The 20,278-nt window shown below is 39.6% G+C and overlaps 1 protein-coding gene across 1 annotated transcript in view; it reads right to left on the bottom strand.

The window, feature by feature from the left end:
• The window catches only part of LOC145442755 (metabotropic glutamate receptor 7-like), a 37,468-nt gene that overhangs the window by 10,227 nt on the left and 6,963 nt on the right, over positions 1-20,278 (bottom strand). The window contains exons 3-12 of the mRNA XM_080320743.1: positions 12,882-13,028; positions 11,793-11,882; positions 10,200-10,290; positions 8,364-8,437; positions 7,613-7,699; positions 5,373-5,466; positions 3,312-3,434; positions 2,086-2,244; positions 1,882-2,025; positions 524-603 (exon numbers count right to left, since the gene is read on the bottom strand). Of these exons, the coding sequence (XP_080176869.1) occupies positions 524-603; positions 1,882-2,025; positions 2,086-2,244; positions 3,312-3,434; positions 5,373-5,466; positions 7,613-7,699; positions 8,364-8,437; positions 10,200-10,290; positions 11,793-11,882; positions 12,882-13,028 (1,089 nt within the window). The remainder of the gene's footprint in view (positions 1-523; positions 604-1,881; positions 2,026-2,085; positions 2,245-3,311; positions 3,435-5,372; positions 5,467-7,612; positions 7,700-8,363; positions 8,438-10,199; positions 10,291-11,792; positions 11,883-12,881; positions 13,029-20,278) is intronic.

Below are 20,278 nucleotides of genomic sequence, written 5' to 3'. Positions count from 1 at the left end.
TGCCATACAGTGTCACTTTAACTATTTGCCTTACCGAATGCAATTAATGCTAAGTACAACTTTGTCGACAAGGAATACAATGCATAGTCCAATACTTCTTCACTGCACCGCATTGTTCGTGTGAACTGCATTCCGTCACAGCCGTCACAAGTTATTTTATCCATTAAACCTGTCTAAGTGGCATGACTCCTTGGTCCTTGACAAGCTGTATATCCATTACATTGACCATGATCGGAAGTCAACACAAAACCCACGCGTACCGGGATTAGCAACACGATCTCCATTTCCCGGTCATACCGAGAACGTGGAATACAAATGATGCCAACACCGGCTTAGTGTGAAAATTATTTTTTCAATTATCGCCGAAAGTTTTGAACATGTCGTCTTTCGCTACGATCTCCCTTAGTACATTTTCCGGTCGCGAGAAGGTGAGGCACTTGCTTTAGATCGACAACTATACTCGTGGATCTTCCAGGGCCACAATCTCTGCTGAAATAACCAAATCGAATCATACATATTATACCTCTAAAGTTGGTCTCTTTTCAAACGAATTTGGATCCAATTTCTCATTGGGATCGCACTTCCTTCCTGAACCATTGTCTCCTGTGGGTGTACAAGGCAGAGTTTTTATCCCGTCATTATGCATTATTGCGTTAATAGGTGTGAAACCGCTGGTGTTATTTCAACAAGTAAGCCCCATCAATGAGAGAACAGCAGAGAAGAGCACGGTGTTGGATTTGGACTTGTAATGACGGTTTTGAAAAACTGGGCACATTTGGATCAGGATTTATTATTGTTTTGACGGTGTTTTGGATTCGGACTTGGACATGCAATTTCCAATGCTGTGGGATTTTCAAGCGGCCGGATTTGGACTTGAGAGAGTTCTAGATATGGATTTGGACTAAAATTTCAATCTCAAATCCCGAGCAGTGTCGTGATTTGAATACTATCAGTGTAGTCCAGTGGTTCCCAACCTTTTTCGACCCATCGCCCCCTTTTCAAGGCCAACACCGATCATCGCCCCCCAAAATTTTGTGCACCGATAATTGGGCATACAGACTGTAATCACCGGCGGGTTGACTAAGAAAAAAAAAAAAAGGTCATCTTTCTCCGCTCAGAGCTGCAAATAACGTTTTTTCTCTCCGAATTGCTAGGTGGATGACTAAAAAAAAAAAAAAAAAAAAAAAAAAAAAAGGTCAGCCGTTTTGACGCGTCATCGCCCCCTTCGCTATTTTCGCCCCCCGTCGCCCCCTTTGTCCATTTTCGCCCCCCTATCGCCCCCTTCGTCATTTTCGCCCCCCTAGATCGCCAAATCGCCCCCTGGGGGGCGATATCGCCCACGTTGGGAACCACTGGTGTAGTCCTTTACTCAATAAGCCGTATTGCATGTCTCCAACGTGATCTCAATTCGTCAGTGTACGCTACGTAATTTGTACTTCAAGGCGGTTTATAAATTTCTCTATAACGCTCAGTGCCGTGCCGCTTGGGTAAGACCCTCACCCGCCAAACTCATGTGCGATGCCACCACGTACGCTTCACCACCGGAATTATTCACTATCACCAAGGTAAACAAATATTTACGATCTAATATCTCACTTTAAATTCTGAATATAGGAGATTAATATCGGATATGTGCTCCCGGGGTGGTGTATAGTTTGAGATGATAAATTTTAGCCACGGGGATGAATGTTGACGTTGATGCTAAATGCAGATAAAGAAATAACGTTTTCGAAATAATTTGAAATACAGATGAATTATGTGGCATGAGATGACGTCTAGAAATAGGCTACATACGAGAGCAGTTTGTGCGACACTGCAGATGGCGGAAGGCTACACGCTGGTCTCTACAGCTTTTGGTAAGTCAGGTTTTACATTTCGCACCTACGGTACACAAGTTTACGTGCTCCAGATACTCCGAAAACCATGGATTTCTGGACGTGTTCAGACTTTCCTCCAGGGTTAAATTGAGTAAGTATGGTCGAAATGATTTCAGCTCTTGTGCCGCAGGTTGGAATCCCACCGCGCCTGCAACACAAGATTGTGCGAATACATGGTGTAACGGAAAACCCAACGGATGCAAAATACCATGCATAGGTCTATCATCGAAATGGTAGTTTGAAAGAGGAATTGTATTGGTCCAGGCATCGCTACCAACCCACAAGAGGTCTGTCGCTTTCTCCATGTATTTTGCCGACGCCTTCATCAGCCTGGACGCCGACAAGCTACTTGTGAACATCACCACGACTGTTACACGAACAATTATGCATATTGTAATTATCGTGGCAAAGATAGCAACGTATTGCAGTTTAAGCGAATAGTATGTGTATTAGGACTCTTCAAAAATGACTTTTTTTTCAAATCGTACTGGCTACTTGATAAAATTGTTAGGTTACCTAATTTAAGCCTACACACAAAATTTGGTTCACTTCCAGCCAGTAACCGCTTTGCTACAGGAGAAGAAAGTTTCTACTTATTATATATAAATAAATAATAAAAATTTGAAAATTTTCTGTTCACCCCATGAAAGTGTTAGGCTGTCTATAGAAACGATGCTCACCAAATTTGGTTCAATTCCAACCAGTGGAAGCGGAGTTATTACCGTCGAAAAATTTGGATTTGAATAAAATATTATTTACGATGACCGATTCTTTGTTTATGTATGATAGTTGTGCTCACCGTAAATACCATTTTATTCAAATCAAAATTTTTCGAGTGCAATAACTCCGCTTTCACCGGTTGGAATTGAACCAAATTTTGTGAGGATCGTTTCTATAGACAGCCTAACACTTTCATGGGGTGAACAGAAAATTTTCAAAATTTTTATTATTTATTTTTATATAATAAATAGAAACTTTCTTCTCCTGTAGCAAAGCGGTTACTGGCTGGAATTGAACCACATTTTGTGTGTAGGCTTAAATTAGGTAACCTAACAATTTTATCAAGTAGCCAGTACGATTTGAGAAAAAAAGTCATTTTTGAAGAGCCCTAATGTGTATTCACGTCCTGAAGGTGATACACGAAAACAAAACCTTCATCAGAATTGTATTGCGGTATCGATCAAACACAAATTTTAGTCCAGGGGCGGGCAACATACGGCCCGCGACGGGATTTTGAGCGGCCCACAGACAGTTTCCGGTCTTGCCGCTATACTCCGATTCACAAAGGGTGTCAGTCCAATCATAGTTGTACTGAAATTGTCCTGACCTACGTTGCTCATCGCCAATATAGAGAACGAAATGTAGAGGCAAAAGGGAAATAGAGACATTATGTTTCTTGTAGCGCTCTTATAACGGTTTTAATGCAGCATGCACCTTTTGATTTTTCTGTCAGTAAACTTTCAACAATATTTCGGAAATCCTGATCGGCTGCTGTACGTGGAACCGGCTGAAACGTGCCAATGCAGATTCCTTCGTCTTCCGCTTGGACTTGTAATTCTGAATTTGCACAGCAAATGATTTAACTAGGGTTGGTGTGAACCTCTGAAAGGTTCATGTTCGCGTGAACGCGAACCTTTTTGAAAGGTTCTGTGTGAACGCGAACGTGAACCTCTTGGCGTCATGTGACGTCATATTGCTAATTCCTACCCTATATTTCAGTGAAGTGATAGCCTATATTAATGTGTACAGGGTACACGATACCTAGCGACGACTCGGCCCACAAAATGCCACAATGCTGAAGTACATATTGACGTATATTAAACGCCTCCAAATCTTTCAACTGGGGCAATCAAACGCTATATTAATAAATGTATCAACTGGGGTAATCAAATGATACAATAATTCCATAAAATCAATATCTTCCTTCGCTTTGCCCACAATTCCGACGAGGACTTGCAAGGGAATATATGCTTACGCCTTAACGGGACCGCGGACCAGAAATGGACCGCGCGACTGAGTATTGCCACGTTGATATCGAGCAGAGTGTAAAATGGGTTTTTAATCTTGCTACCTATATTATCCCATTACCAAGTTATACAGCACTAGCCGACACCCCAATCGCATGGATTTGGTTTTTATGATACAATAAACATATGAAGTCAAGATTGACCCCGTACGCCTGCTAGATTTTTTTTACATCAGACAACGATATCAATTTCAGTGAATGGTTGAATAAGCATCATTCGCTCACCATGGTACATATGGTGTATTTCGCTCTTGATGTTATGTAATAGCTGGTCAAACTGACAGCAGAGAGTCACTAAATATTCACAAACGGATAACTGGATATTTCGAGCAAACTTTTGTAACGAAGCAAGTAAAACTAATGAGATTGTCAAGCTACATGCTCGTTTAGTGTTGATTTTTTATTCTGCAAGCGCCATGCATGGAGTGACCTGCAGTTGAAATGCAGTAAATTTCAACCAAGGGTGTTATAATGAAGTGAAAGTTGTCATACATGAAAAAGGTTCACAGTGCAGAACCTACCAAGGTTCGTTTGTGAACGTGAACCTCTGAATTTCTGAGGTTCACACACAGAACGCGAACGTGAACCTCACGTTCACACCATCCCTATGATTTACCGGTTGTTCCTCGTATTTGCAAAAACGATTTGGGAATTTACAAGCACGCCTCGGCCACCTTCATAGGTGTTATAACATAGGTATCAGTTGGTTCGGTTGCTGGAAATGATGCACCACTAGAAAACGTTATTCAGAGACCTTATTATATAGAATCATATTTAAATTCATTGATTTAATCGAATTTTACAGGAATACACCAGTTTTAATATATCATCATCATTATTCTTTAAAATAGAAGAAAAGATAGTGACTCTTTCCACATTAAAGCCTTTCGTAGGACATGATTTTGTATGCGTAAATTGGCCTCTGCGTTAGGGCGGAGCATGGTCCGGAGCCGGAGTGGATATCCGGCGGTATTTTCTCAGGAGCCGGATCAGTTCTGTTTCTGATACGGCCGGGAGTCGTTCAGTACTCTTTACTAATAATATCACAGTCTTACCCTCTTCTACCCTCGAATCAATACTTCAAGTGAAACGTTCATGGAAATAAATTACATGTCAAGTCCAAATTGGCATAATTAATTCAGATAAGTGTTGGGTTTGATTCTTGAGTTTTTAATGTCCGGCGTGCGTTGTTTTAATCAATATTCAATACATTCCTGTATGTAGATAATTATTATCGGAGTTTTCCGGACCGGATCATGTTCATTACTAAAATCCAGCATAGGAGTCGGACCAGAGCTATAAAAACAGGATCGAAGTAGGACCAGATAATTTGTCGATCAGCTCCGCACTACTATGCGTGTCTTGAGTAAAGGTAGGCTATATCCAAATTATAGGGTATATGGATATCGATAGTAGCCTATAGTTATAGTAGCGGGAGCTCTAATTGATTTCATATCTCAATTGCTTACCATGCAAGCCATTCAAGCCATACGAATCGTCATCATACACTATTGATATATAGCTCCATCCGCGTTGTTTCGTGAGTGCAATAATTGCTTCCACCTGATGAAAAAAAAATATTTCTCATTATATCGCGAAGCAATGTGGGTGCGTTACTGTTCCTAGATTAATGTTACCATACATCTTACAGCACCCATAAAGGTAGAATTATAATATGAAATCAAATTGCTGCCTAACACAAATCAGTCAACTTAATCAAGAAAACCAATTTGTGTGTAAATTTTGTATCAATAAAACCGACTGCATCATCGTTTCCATTGTTGGCAATTATCCACTTCAACAACTCCTCGTCTGTGGGCTGGGCACAATGATTCGAGTATACTCGAATCCTAATCGAGTATTAATTTTGATCATTCGAGTCGAGAGTAAAATAGGATTTTTACGAGTACTGAAAGTATACGCTCATCGCCACTGAAGGTCAATTTATCAACGAGAATTATAGTTACGATACTACTTCCCCTGTGAGAGCCTTGAAACCTTGATTGGCCGTATCGCAGCATCAGAGGTGATCATTAACGAAGTACTTCTACTTTTTGAAAGTACTCAAGTAGTTTTCCTCTACTTCTGGTACTTACTCAAGTAGATCTGATTTTCTCTACTTCTACTTCTACTTCGTAATATTTTGTGATCTACTTACTTCTCGCTATTTTCAGTTTGTCAAGTAGAAGTAGTTCAATCCCCCAATACGAAAGATAGCCTGAGGAATTCCGGGACTTTTTTAACGGAGTATCGTCATTTAATTTTCCTAAAAGTCAAGTAAAGCCCAGAAATTTTGTTGCACTCCGCGCACAGTAGTTATGGAGTGAGAATAAAGTATCAGTGAATATAATTTAGGTACCGGATTGCTTGGTTCCGCTCATACCGCATTGTCGCCCATATCAAATATTTCATCACACTAAATATGACCCACCATAACGTTTGAAACTACCGTTTCGCAATCTAGCAGCCCATGACGTGTCCTACTAATCTGGAAAATCCGGCTTTTTTGAACGTTGCACCTATTTTAGCAGATCACCTTTGAAGCTTTATGGGCAAAAGACATGAAATATATTTACTGCTTTTTAGACGTGGTATTTGTATTTCACTTCCAATTCCGAGTATCATACTTTGAGTTCTAATTACTTTCAATTCTTTTGTCTGCAGAACATAGCCTACATGTTGAAGCATAAAAGCAAGTGTAGTAATACCTCTATTTTCTGAAATTGAAGTTACACTTGATATAAATTTTACGATCCACAATATTTGTTATTAACGTATAATAATCGCGCAAAGTGTTGAAACCGTATCCGATACAACTTCTCCGTATTATTCTTCGCCTATACTTGGGGCCTTATAAAATGGGGTAGGGCGCCATGCCATGATATTCTCGAAAACGGGGTCGTCTAGTAAACAAAAGGCTAGTATCGTATTTTCATATCAATACTATAATTTGCATCCCATGATGCGGAAGAATGCTTATTCTGTCGAAAATTGATACCTCCTGGGATGTATCAATACGAATCAAGCTCTCTGCACCTTCGCATAGCTAAATTTGCGGCTTTTGACAGTCCATGCGAACGAATTAAGACTGTTTTCAAAACTACTAACTTACTTGAGTACATTTGAAGTCAGTCAATTCTACTTCTACTTCAAGTAGTTTTAGGTGGCTTATGGAAGAAGTACTTCTAGTATTTGAGTAGATTTTTTCGTCTCTACTTCTACTTCTACTTGAGTAGCTGTCTTGACTACTTTGACCACCGCTGCGCAGCATACGAAACATATAATACAAAGCTACGAACGTAACTGGAAATTAAAACATTCACAGTCATGATCATCCCACAAATTTGTCGCAAACTGCAATGAAATCGGTATGGTCGAAAAAATACCAAAGAATCTTTAATACCATAGATGACAGGCATTATAGTCTTTGTGGTGACATAAAAGGTACATATTTGAACTTTGATATATTACATTCTGCAATGATTTCATATTGAGTGATACTCGAATAATCAACTCGGAGCATAACAAGTGATTCATAATCGGATCACTCAGGTACTCGGTTTTGCCCAGTTCTACTCTTCTCCCACATTGATGTGAGAAATAGGTACTGAATGCGCGACCGTAAAAGGGTAAAAGTCATGGGGTGATTGTGCAGTATTGATTTCGTTCGAACATAGATGTTTAGTTCGGAAATATAGTTATTGTTCACCTGCTTATCATCCGGAGGCACAACTCTGAAAAAGTACTTGTACAGGCGCTTGTTGCTCAATTCCGGACTACTTGACCAATAACTGACCTGAAATCAGATTTATCATCTTAAGGTCCAAGATACATCAAAATAGCTCTATATTAGGGATCGATTTTTCGAACGTCCGATCTGGTATTCGTTTACTTCTAAAATATATTTATAACAATGTAATAACAAAGATAATGACTTTTATCAAATGCATTGTACACTCAGATCGTTTTGTTTCAGTTCCTGTAGCCGATATCAATAAATGTGACTGACTATTTGTTGCGTCTGCCACGGCGATTCGGACATATTTGGAGTTCTCCATTCCGCATTGCTATGATAGATATGCATGGAGCACTATTTTTGCGAGATCTGAAAACCCATTGGGTTCGGACGATTTCGAAACCCGATCAAATTCAGATCCGTTTTCGTATCAAGATTTGAAATCCGGATCTAAAAGTTCATGTACAAATTTAGAGACTAATCACCCGCGTTCTGGATTACCAGCAAGCTTGGTTCATTTTTAGAACATAATAGGCATTTGTTCTTTAGTATGATACGAAGGCGCTGTGCGCAGCTGAAACACTAAATTAATCCGAATTGATCAGAAATCTTCACATGACGGTTGCACCCACTAAAATTACATATTCCGAATCCAACCCCGGTGCCTGATTCTTGTAACGTTCAAATCTGAAAACGTCGACTCGGAAAAATGAATATTACCTACCTGAGGAACTGAAACAGCATTTAGAATTTTTGCCACCTGAATTGATACCCTACTGGCTCCAGCACCGACAACTCCTGAAACAGTGAGTATGTTGCTGAAACATTCATGTCGTGGTTCATTATTTGAGTAAATGGCAGTGTTGGGATGACTCGAGTCAGACTCGAGTCAACTTTTTCGTATGACTTGACTTGACTCGAGTCACTTTGCAAAAATGACTTGACTTGACTTGACTCGGCGCTTCAGAAATGCGGATTGACTCGTGACTCGGAGCAAAATTTACGAGTCAATTTCAAGTCATCAATAAGTAAACAGTCTCGACCAAATCCCTGTATCATGTGTATAGTCGGATTATTAGTGATACGCCGGTGGCACTTGTGAGAGCAACCAGTCATTCAATTATTGTACGTTTCACTGGTCCTCCATTGGTACATCACAAATATCTTGGCCGCAGACGAAATGATCACAGCTTACGTTGCCGTATAGTAGTAAGTAGTAAACGGCTCAGTGCTTACATTGCGCAGTGGTCACCTTTACCAACCATATTGTATGATTTAAATAGAATGAATATAGTTCATGCATTTATATTCTCACGGATGTATAGCTGGTAGTGTATTGTACCACATCAATTTGTTTGAACTTCTCGAGGCTTCGTATTCGAATCTCTATTTTGGCTGATAATAACATTAATAACATACTGTAGCATGTAGCTATACAGTTACTCACGTATTTTATTAGTTGTTCTACGTGTGCGTGTGCGATACAATGCAATTTTGCATGTATATTTAACTTTATATTCGTTATTTTATTCAAGATAAATGGCTAATTAATCGTCTTTCTCACTGCTGGCAAAATGTTATGACTTTGAATCATCACTCTTACTTCGAAAATTCAATTTTACTTGAATTGTGACTTGACTCGTGACTTGACTTGACTTGACTCGACTTGACTCCAGTCACCTCCAAAAATCGAGTGACTTGACTTGACTCGAGTCACTTTCGAAAATCGATTGACTTGACTTGACTCGAGTCAAAATCTGCAATGACTCGAGATGACTCGTGACTCGAAGGTAGTGACTTGATCCCAACACTGGTAAATGGTGGGCGTTTGTTTTTTTGTTTGTATGTTTGTGCTATTCATGGTGTTTGTCGACTACAATGTTCATTTATACCAGGCTGATTGTCATTATTCTGATTCCATATCTTCCGACTTGTAGTACGACCCACTTCTTGGCTTTTTAAGACACCGCTTGCGCGGCTCAGATGGCGAGGAGGAGTGCAGATAAACATCCGACACTTAGATAGGAATTCTGGAGTCGACCTCGGTCAGACTTGAGCCCGCAACCCATTGATGTTGCAGGCGTGGATAAATGGTGGGCGTTCGCCCTAGATGTGAGTGCATTCATTCATCTAAACTGGTATTCCACATAATTCACGGAAATGAATCTTTGGTATCATAAACAACAAGCGAGGAATTTTTATAAACGTTAACCGTGAACCGTGAACCGTTTTAACGACCACTTCAGTCGATAATATATTTCAACAAATCCTTGGAATTGGCTGAAACCCGACTTCAGGGCGTTGCAATTGCGGCCTTGGTATATTAGTCGGAGTGCAGTTGTTTTCCAGAACTGGTTGGAATTGGAGTCGTAGCTCGCTCAGGGAGATAGAGTGTGTTTAAAGTTTTAAAGTAGTAGTCGATGGTAAAAAAGAACAGCTCTTAACGGCCTTGGTTCAAGTAATCGGACTGTAGTCCTGTAATAACATAATAATATCATCACCCTATTTCACAAGCCAAATGGTAAGCCGAATTGTACAACAATACGTGAGTATCAAGTACCTGCAACGAGAGTCGGGGATGATTTACCAGTCTGCAGATTCGGATATCGTGCACCACAGTCCGAGAATAATGGTAAAATATCCAAAATTACCTGTGATCAAAGAGACATAATATTTTTAGCTGGCAATGCACAAATATAGTGAATTTTAATTGGATTAGTTTTCGTCTTAGTGACATTGTTTCACATATCACTTGATCATCATAAAATGTAGCGTATATTTACTGATTCTGTTGCCCATGCATATGCTATACGACGTGGTCGGCAACCCCGGGTACGTGAAATAGCTAAAACTGAAACAGAAGTTTTCATAATTGGAAAAGCTCGAAAGTGACCCAAACTTATTCGTAAATCAACATAAAGTAGAGTTTTTTTTAGATAGATTTTCATTATGTTGAAAATTTTTCTTCGCACTTTGCGCGTTTTGAGTGCAACAGAATTTCTCGATTGTAGTATTTTGACACGTTGCATACGAGAAGTTGCCGAGCCCTGGTATACGAATTATCGAATGTATATCGGATCTTTTCAAATGCAATTTATATTCCGGATTTGACATCTAAGCCGAATTCTATGAATCGACAGTAGAAAGCTAATTTCCAAGCTCTTCCAATCCGAGACCGCGTTCACTGAGAATCGAAATTAGCGGAAGAGATCATTCTGCGTTATTTTATCCATGTCGAATAGTAGTAATCCGTAAAGATATCGCTTACAGAGTCGATATCCAATTACATGTTTTATGTACTACATAGCTGTCAGAGCCGGTAGCGAAGTTGATATCACAAGAGGTTGGACATGGGCACATTGACAGAAACCAGTTCTCTTTGTTAATTCCAGTTTCTTAATTATAAATTGAAAACAAAGAAATAATGCACAAATATTAATGCCCATCGATTATAGAAAAACGAAATAATACGTACGATGTATTATTCAATGTAAAAGTTTTATGAATATACTATTCGCTATAGCGAAATCTTATGCTTCCTGCAGAAATTATATATTGGATCTGATTCGCGATTAGAAGAGTTATACTGTATTGATACAAATTATATCTAAAACACTGGTATAGGGAGCTCAATTCTATCTGATTTGTGCAAATATCTCGTGCATAATCCCTTCCGATAGATTGATGCCAATGCTGTTGTTTCGAAGCGGCACTCTAAGGCTAATGAATGCCGATTTTCCAGGCGTCGCATCCCGTCTGCTGAGCTGAAACTTCCTTTTGTACTAGGGATGCGTTGGGTATCTGTCTTGTATTCGAATTATTAATACCAAACAATCCGAATTGAAGTAGAATGTAGACTTGGGATTTGGTTGATATAACTACGAAAATGCTAGAGCGAGATTCGGAATATTCCTTGAACTTACGATGGTCGAAGAATGAGTAGAGATTCAAGAGAACGATACATATCTCAAGATAAGACAACAAGGAAAACAGTAATTAAAGAATCAAATCAAACACAATTGGGCGATTAGAAGTGTAGATTAAAAATACTAGATTAGACAAGCGAAAGACAGATAAAAGCAGCTGGATTGCTAACTGATTCTTAAAATCACGAGTCGTCACAACAGCTGTTGCATGCACTGCTATGTCTCACCCTTCTCGCAGCTTCAGCGTCAGAATAGCAGGTATCGATTATAATGCTTCCCAGCTGGATTCCAGGCAGAATGTCCGTATCTGAGTTGATCTGGCATAATGCACATTCTGTTACAATTCAATCGTATCGTGGGTCTGCATTCTGCAATCATCGGTGCGTTTGGGAGGATTGGCAGTACGCCTGGGTCGGTAATATTTAGAAATTTGTCAGGATACTTCGATGATACACTTCCAAATGATGGTTGCGGAGATACATGTACCTTACAATTTTAAAGCGATCACCTTCAATTACTTGATAGCAGTACTTGAGTACTTTTAAGATCTTCATCCGAGACCCTTCCTCTCACTTGTTACTGCTATCACACGAACCTATATTTGTGTGGATTATCCCGGTTTACGACTAGAGTTGCATTTAAAACAAATGGTGTTTTAAAACCCTTTGTTTAAAACATGTTTTAAAATTTGTTTTAAAAAATGCCTTTTAAAAAATTGTTTTTTTTTAAACGATGTATAATTACGCCATAACTGTGTAACTACTTTCGAAAAAAACGTGTGTAGTATCAGCCTGCGGGCGTTTGCACCAAATATATCCGACGTATTCAATGTAGGCCTGTAGGGTGATTGGAACCCTTGAAATCGTCGTCGGTTCAACGGTGATGGCACGTAGTTATAGATCATTGGAACGTTGGATGTTCTGATGATGATGACCGCCGACCGTAAAAATGCTGCATAGCGATGTAGTCCCGGTTAAACATATTTTTGGTCTGTTTGTGACAGACGCCTGGAGCCTTTCTTTCATAACATCGGCTGATAACTATATAAAGTTCGATCTCTGCGTGACTGTTGGAGCGTGAAGTTCTTGTGGAAATTTCAATAAATTGCAGCTCCATTTCGGTGGCGTTCTGAAGAAAACAGCTGCGGCCAAAATTTTTTTTCGTTGTGCCCTTCAATTTGAGACCGCATTAATTTTAGAGGGCAGTGCCCCTTTAAATCGATTTGCGTTTTAAATGCGACCCTATTTATGACCACGTCTACTTCGGAATAGCATAAATATTCAGACAATCAATTTTAGAGAGGTGAAAACTCATACCTGGTCGATTATCATGTTCATCGTCTCTACAGCTTGAATCCCCTCTTCCTGTATGGTTGAGCAATCCTCATTTTCGCCATTATGCACGGGGACCAGTCCCACAATAAGAACATCGCCAGGTCTATACTGGATTTTATAATCTTTTCCCTGTAAAGTACGATTTGTAAGATCTTCCCGTAATTGATTCAAAATCTATGCATCCTGATATTTCGAGCGTGACATGTTTTAAACATGGTTTTATTAAATTGATTTCTGTTTTAGATGGAAGCCTGGACACGACCCGAGATCAGAATTTTAGATAACGAGTATCAATTGCGGGCTATTGTTGCACCGATTACTAAAATGCAAATATTAATGACGCCAGAGAGCCAGGAACCATCAAATTCGTACGTACAACGTTATGTACAATTAGGGCATGGTAGGATGGTATGGAATGGAAAATTTCCATACTCCATATCCGTCTCAGTCGTTTCATAACATAGTTACAATTTTCCATACCATATTTGATACTTTTTCCATACTTTCGCACCTGCCTAACGTCTCAGATAATGCTCTATTTTTGATATGTGGAAATTTTATATTCTAATTATTTTAGATGCACCGATTCCAACCCAATTTCTTTGTGTCACATGTTAGCGATGTATGTTATGCCTAATCAACGAAGGCGCTAATAAAACAATATGCGGGATTATTGGAGAATCACAAGCCACAACAAAAGATCATGACATGTCAAGCTATAGTGTGGCAAAGTACTGTAAGCAGTAATACGGAGATATCATCTACAAAATTACATAAATCAAAGGTATTTTCCCAATCTTAGAATACAAATTCAAGTGGCTGCAATCATTAGGGGTTTTGCGACGGTGGATCAAATGTCCGATTCCTCCACCAATGTGTGGGTCATTCTGATTAGCTTCATTAGCCAACATCCGGGTGTTCACTTTCCATTCTTTTGTCAGAGATGATCAGCAGATTATTAATGTTACAATTCATGATGGAAACCGGCAGAGACAATAAGCTACCTATTTTGAATTACAATGATGCTCGATCAAGTCAAATAGATGTTGCGTGATGATCATGCGAGCAAAGCGCAGGAAATAACTTCCAAGTTCAACAAATTGATATTAATATTCATGTAACTCAGGGAAGAACAACCTGCGGCTGTAGAAGGAAATTTGTGCTACCCTGACACGTAATCTAATTAGTATGTGTTGGTGGCCGTCGACTGGCAAATTGAATTTAAAAATTGACTTCCGGATTTTTGAGAGATTTTATTTAATCTTAAAATTTTCTCCGCGCTAGGCGCAATTCAATGCTATACTTCATATTTCGATTTCAATATAGTAGCGCCCTTCCCAATCCATGCCTCACAGTTGACCTACAGATGTGAACAGCAAAAAAAATGATGCACCCCGTATAGGCATGCCAACTTGGAATCATGAAAGAAAGAAATTTGTTTCTTTTCTCGTACGTTTAGGCGATTCCAATTTATTTCTACTTCAGCCCACCGACAGTCCTGATCCATGATAACTGCATGCAACAAAATGACTAATATCAACGAGTCCACCCTAAGATGCATCATTGTGTGTAACCTGCCCTGAATTTTCGAAGACAGTACCTCCATCCACTCCAGCAATGAATCCGATCACATGTGCTTATAAAAGATCAATATTTGATGGTAATATGTAAATCTACTAATAATAATGACGAAATTCATTTGTGAATCTCAAAAAAATTTCGCGCTTGGCGCGACCATGACGTGTCCCAGTAATTATTCCAACACATGGCAACTCGCGATTTCGGTGCGCATAGTAAGCCGCTATGACAAAGTAGATTAGTCAGGAGTTCATCGGAAATGAACATGGACATTGGACAGTTTACCAAAGGTATTTGGCCCCCGTTAGTTCGTTACGCTTATGCACTGGAATGCGGCCGTAGGCTACATAAGTAATCGAAATGCGACCGCGAATAGCTACGATTTTAAAACTCCTTATGGTCTTGGAAATTACGATAAGAGAAGTGTAAGCTGTACTGCGACAACGGTCGAACGTCATTCGTTTTTTATTATATTCAGATTAGAATAATTATCATAAAAGTTCCAGCAAAACGTTTTTGCACTGGCGCCAACTATAAATGGGCGGAAAACCTTGAGAAATTTATAAGGAGCTTGCGTAAAGATCCGTGGCTGGATCAATTGTACAAAAAAAGACGAAATAAGGATTTGCTAACTTCATTTCGCGTCATCTGATTTGTTTAAAGGTGAGGAAATGATTCTATACTGTAACCTTCATCATTGCCGTGGCGAGATAGCGCAGTGGTATAATGCGCGGCTGCAACACCAATGGGTGCGGGTTCGAGTCCGACCGAGGAGGACTTCTGAATTCCGATACCTAAGTGCTGGAGGTTTACCTAGGCTCCTCCTCGTCACCTCATCCGCGACAGCGGTGTCTTACAAAAGCCTAGAGGTGGGCCGTGCTATAAGTCGGCAGTTACGGAAAAATAAGTATGATATCGGCCTGTGTAAATGACCATAGTAGTCGAAAAACACCATGAATACCCCAAAAACAAACAAACCCTTCATCATTGCATAAACGCTACAGAGTGGTGGGCTACATTGACTATATATTTTGATTCCAATGTTAGTTGACTGGTAAAACTGACAAAAACGAGTTTCGTTTTAATGCCTAATGCATTTGCTTTTGCGGACAGGACACAAATCGTTCAATTTGAAAGTTGGAGCAATTAAAACCATATATTTGCCTGTAAATTGGCTATTTTATTCTCATGACTTTATAGCTGTATCGAAAACTTCATTGCAAATATTTCAGCAATGCTGTTCGATGTGATGTTTCATGTTTCTACTTCTGATTTTTGCATTATTATGGGAAGAGAATATTGTATTCAGTACAAAGAAAGACCGACTCGTAGGATTCGTTGATCTTGGCGAGGCGAGGCGACCTTTAGATGATGGTGAACCAGCTACACAACCTCTCCAAATTTATGCCAGGGGCCTGGTAACGTCATTTTCTACACCCTTGGCATACTACGCAACAAAGTCAGTGGCTTCATTTCAACTTTCGAGTATATTATGGAAATGTGTCGACATCTCGAAGGATTGTGGATTTCGGGTAGCTGTGTTTGTTGCTATTGGACTCAGTGCAAATCGCAAGATGTTCCAAGAGCTGGACAACTTGAACTTAAAGTATCCTTACAAATGCAAAAATATATTCAAGCCCCGGCATGAAATATTTTTGGTTTTCGACCCTCCCCATTTGTTAAAAACCGTACACAACAACCTCTACGCCAGACGCGCTGATGGTACGAAACTTCCCAACAAGGATGATAAATTTATTCGATGGCCGCATTTTCCGGCTGTTCCCGAACTGTTCGAAACGACGGAATTGATATTCTGCAAATTGACGCATGCACACTTTTGTATGCAAAGCTTTGCAAAGATCCGGGTTGCTCAGCTTCTGTCTAATAGTGTTGCGCGTATTATACGAGCGATGGGATATGGAGCTTCTGCATGGTGTGCTGGTATTTTCAACAAGTGGTTCGACATTATGAATACATCAACCAAGTTCAGCTACAATGACGACTTGAAGCCATATTGCAGTCCAGACGATTCAGGCTTGGACTGGCTGGAAAAAGATTTCTTGCCTCAAATGCGAAGATGGAAAGATTCTTATGACTGAGTAAACCAAAAAATTCATGAGTCTCGATAACCATTAATGCATTTATTAACCCCTGGACAGATACGGTCAAACGGCCAAAATCCTTATTCTGCACTACAGATATTAATGAATTTGGTTCCACCTTGATATCATATGAAATTACGGAAAAATGATGTTCCCCATCCTACCAAGAGCAAGCAAAGATGGACAAACATCTAAACCAGGCAGATTTCATAAAGAGTAGATACGGCATCATTCGGGTCGTATGTGTATCATGAGTCGGTGTAGATTCCGCAAAAACATCAAGGACAAAAATAAACTACGTCCTTTCCTTTCCTAACTACTTTTGAGCCAACGAATGCGAGTGTACTGCTGCATTTTTAAGGACATCATCCAAATACTTTTCCCAAGTTAAATATGACAAAAATTGCTATCTAGCACTGTTATTGCATAAAAAATCACGCATAAACTGTTTTTGTTTTCCACATAGTTATTTTTGCATCAATCTATTTCTGTAAAGTTGCATATTAATGTTACTTTTTTCAAATGCATGCATCATTATTTCGTTTCTATACACATGGATTAGGGATTTGAGGATTAAATGATGTGTTCGTAAATGTTGCATCTGTGAAATGTATCTATCTTGTTTCATCATTCCTCATTTCTTTACATAACATGATGGGATCCTGAAAATTCAATTCTGTTTTGTAAGCCATCGAGATTTTGTGGAATGATCATCGATAGGTGACTTTTTGTCAAAGGTGATTGATGTATGCAGCGTTGCTACTGAAGCAGTGGAAGTATTGCTACAATGATATTCCCAGGTTCAAATAGAAGCAGCGAAAATATAAATCTGTAAAGTACTAAAAGTAGATTTGGTTGTTCGCTCGCAGTCAGTTGGAAATAGTCACTTTTGAAATTCCAGGGTGAAGCTTAGTAACTACCACAAAATGACCATTGACCTATGAATATGTGAGTGCTATTTTAAAAAACAGATATCCCTGGCAAAAACTAAGTTGTGATGTTCTTGTTTGGTGAGTAGTATGAAAACACAATCACCCGAGGAAGTAGACAAACCTACTCTCGAGTACTCAAAATAACTAGAATTACGTCTCTAAAACAACCTCTGCTTGATATTTATCTAAATATATATAATGTTATAAATACAGTTCATCCTCAAGATTACCGGACCACGACTGACCTATCCCGCTTTACATGACATGCCGCCCCATTTTCGAGCGCTTTCTTATATACTATCTTCTTTACATTTCATTCAGTGTGCATGCCTCCTCTGTCTCAAGGTGGATGTCTGATTCCATAGACTACTCCAAGTCGCTTCGACACCTTCTTGTCCTTTCATTGTATCGCATTTTTGTGGTGTATGGAACTGATAAAAATTGCTAATAAACCAATGATGATGATATTGATGCATCAAAATGATGGAAAAGCGGCACCTCAAGTTGGAATGAAGGTTGTGTCACTTGCAACAGCGGTTGAACGTCCGCGACTGTGTGAACATAAGCTTCGTTGGTCGTCACAAGGCTACAGCACGGGGATTGCGTATATTCGCGAGTCGTCAATGTGTGAATTGTATTTGCGATACGTGCATGACGCGCGAAATTTAACTTGTGAACTGGGTGTACGTGAATCCGCGTTGATATGGCACTTGACCGCTAGCATAATCTGAAAAAAAATCCCAGACGCGAGAGAGAAATGCGCTTCGAAAACTATTCAACACGCTAACACTAATTGCCACTGATAAATATACCCAATGAATCATATATCATTGCTAGTTCGTCAAAGAAGTATTGCTGAGGAAGCTTGTTTACAGCACAACTGTGTATGCGATGAAGCGTGACTAGGAACACGCTGAAATGCAGAGCTCACGGTAGTTTCCAATCATTGTATTTATATCATTGGTCTTGTCGAGTCGCCATTGCAGCACGATGATTAATTGGGACACAAGGTCTGTACTTCAAAGGTGGCGAAGTAACACAAAAAATTATCAGCCAGTTTCAGTATTAAATTGGAATGGTAATGAATCGAATATGGTGAGTAGGGCGATTTTTTTGTCAAAACGGTCAGATTTTGTCAAATTCGTAGCGTTAGGTCGAAAAATGTCAAAATTGTTTACTAAGTCAAAATATTTTTACAACCTGCATTGCGTTTGCACCGTAGATTTTGCACTGTCGGTTAACTTATCATTTGACCTTTTACAGCTTGTAGCATACTTAATAGGCCTAGCGTTGTAGACGGCCCATTGTCTGCTCATTGTGAATCATAAACAATCAAATGAAACAAATAGGTGGTCACGTTGTTATGCTCAACGTACCGCAATATTCCAACTGATGCATGACTGCGTGGTGCGTGCATGGGCATTGCATGGTTCTTATAACAAGTAGCGCATGATGAAACATTGTGATGTAAACACCGTCGTCAGAATGAAGCGACACGGTGTGCCTCCAGCAGTGTACGCACAACTTCAGTGTTGCCAGCCAACAACTGTTGCTATTGAATGTTCTTTTTCCATTCTTGGCAAGCTACTTAATAAGGACAGAAACTTTCTACCCGATAATGTAGGAAAGTATCTTTCGTTGTACTACAACAAATATTAATTTTTTCTACCATATAATACGTGATGTATGTTGGAATTCTTCATAGGGCCACATTACGTTAAAATAAAGTTTTTCATGTAAAAATTTGTCAGTTTTTGAGTCAAAAAAGGTTTTTCAGGCCAAACTACTTCGTAAGGACAAACAGTTCCAACCAGAAGTGAAAATAAGTTGTACAATTCCAACATTATGCGGGAAAACACCTAATTTGCATACGTTAGGATAAAATTGGGTCAAAACTAGGTTTTTTAAGGTCAAAATGTGTCAAAATTTTGATTTTTAGGTCAAAATCTTCCATTTATCAGCTAAAACAAATCGCCCGAGTGATGAGTTATGGCGACCCCAGTATAAGTTAAGGTTGCCGACCACTGTTTTAAACCATGAATAAATCACAACCGTCGATTCCGGGAAATACCCAAATGCACTAAACTAGCGATTTACAAAGAAAGAAAAACGCCGAATAATAATAATAATTCCCTCGAATTGGCTCTTAATTTGACACTCGTTGATAAGGAAATACTGTCCAGTCTTTAATACGTCCAGATAAGTATTTGATTCCCGAGAACGGGGTCTCTGAATTTTGCATCGGTTCTTTCCGCGAGAGAGAGAGAAGAGGTATTCGTTTTCGCCTGCACCATCGAGACACGTTGGACGATGGAGATGCGATGCGACCGTTAGGTCATCTAGCAAGCACCCCCGTTTTTTTTCTCCGCCATGCTGGATGCTGATTGATGAGTGTCAAGCAGGATAGCTTGGGATAGCAGCTTTCGGGTCTTTGGTCCTACTCGACGGGGGAGCGAACCCACGACCTACCGATCAAGAAGCCGGACGCGTCATCATTACACTATCTTGCTCGATACATAACAAACAGACAGCAATAGTGGTGGTACAGAAAATGCGCCTGCACACTATTCGGTATCAGATAGCAATGATCGATACGACCGTCGTCCACTAGTCTGATCACACTCGCATCAAACAGGTACAGTTGGCTCTACACGGTCACACCTTTAGGGTGTGAAGACACACTTATTTCGCTGAGAATGTATCACGCGTGGGCAAGTGGACGGTGTTATACAACAAGTACAAGTTGGAATATCAAGCTATTAATCGG

The sequence above is a fragment of the Botryllus schlosseri genome, chromosome 1 (assembly GCF_051294905.1).
Source record: "Botryllus schlosseri isolate E-star chromosome 1, Bs_hap1, whole genome shotgun sequence".
Taxonomy (NCBI): Eukaryota; Metazoa; Chordata; class Ascidiacea; order Stolidobranchia; family Styelidae; genus Botryllus; species Botryllus schlosseri.
The sequence above is the reverse complement of the archived record's forward strand: the minus strand, read 5'-3'. Positions and strand labels throughout refer to the sequence as shown.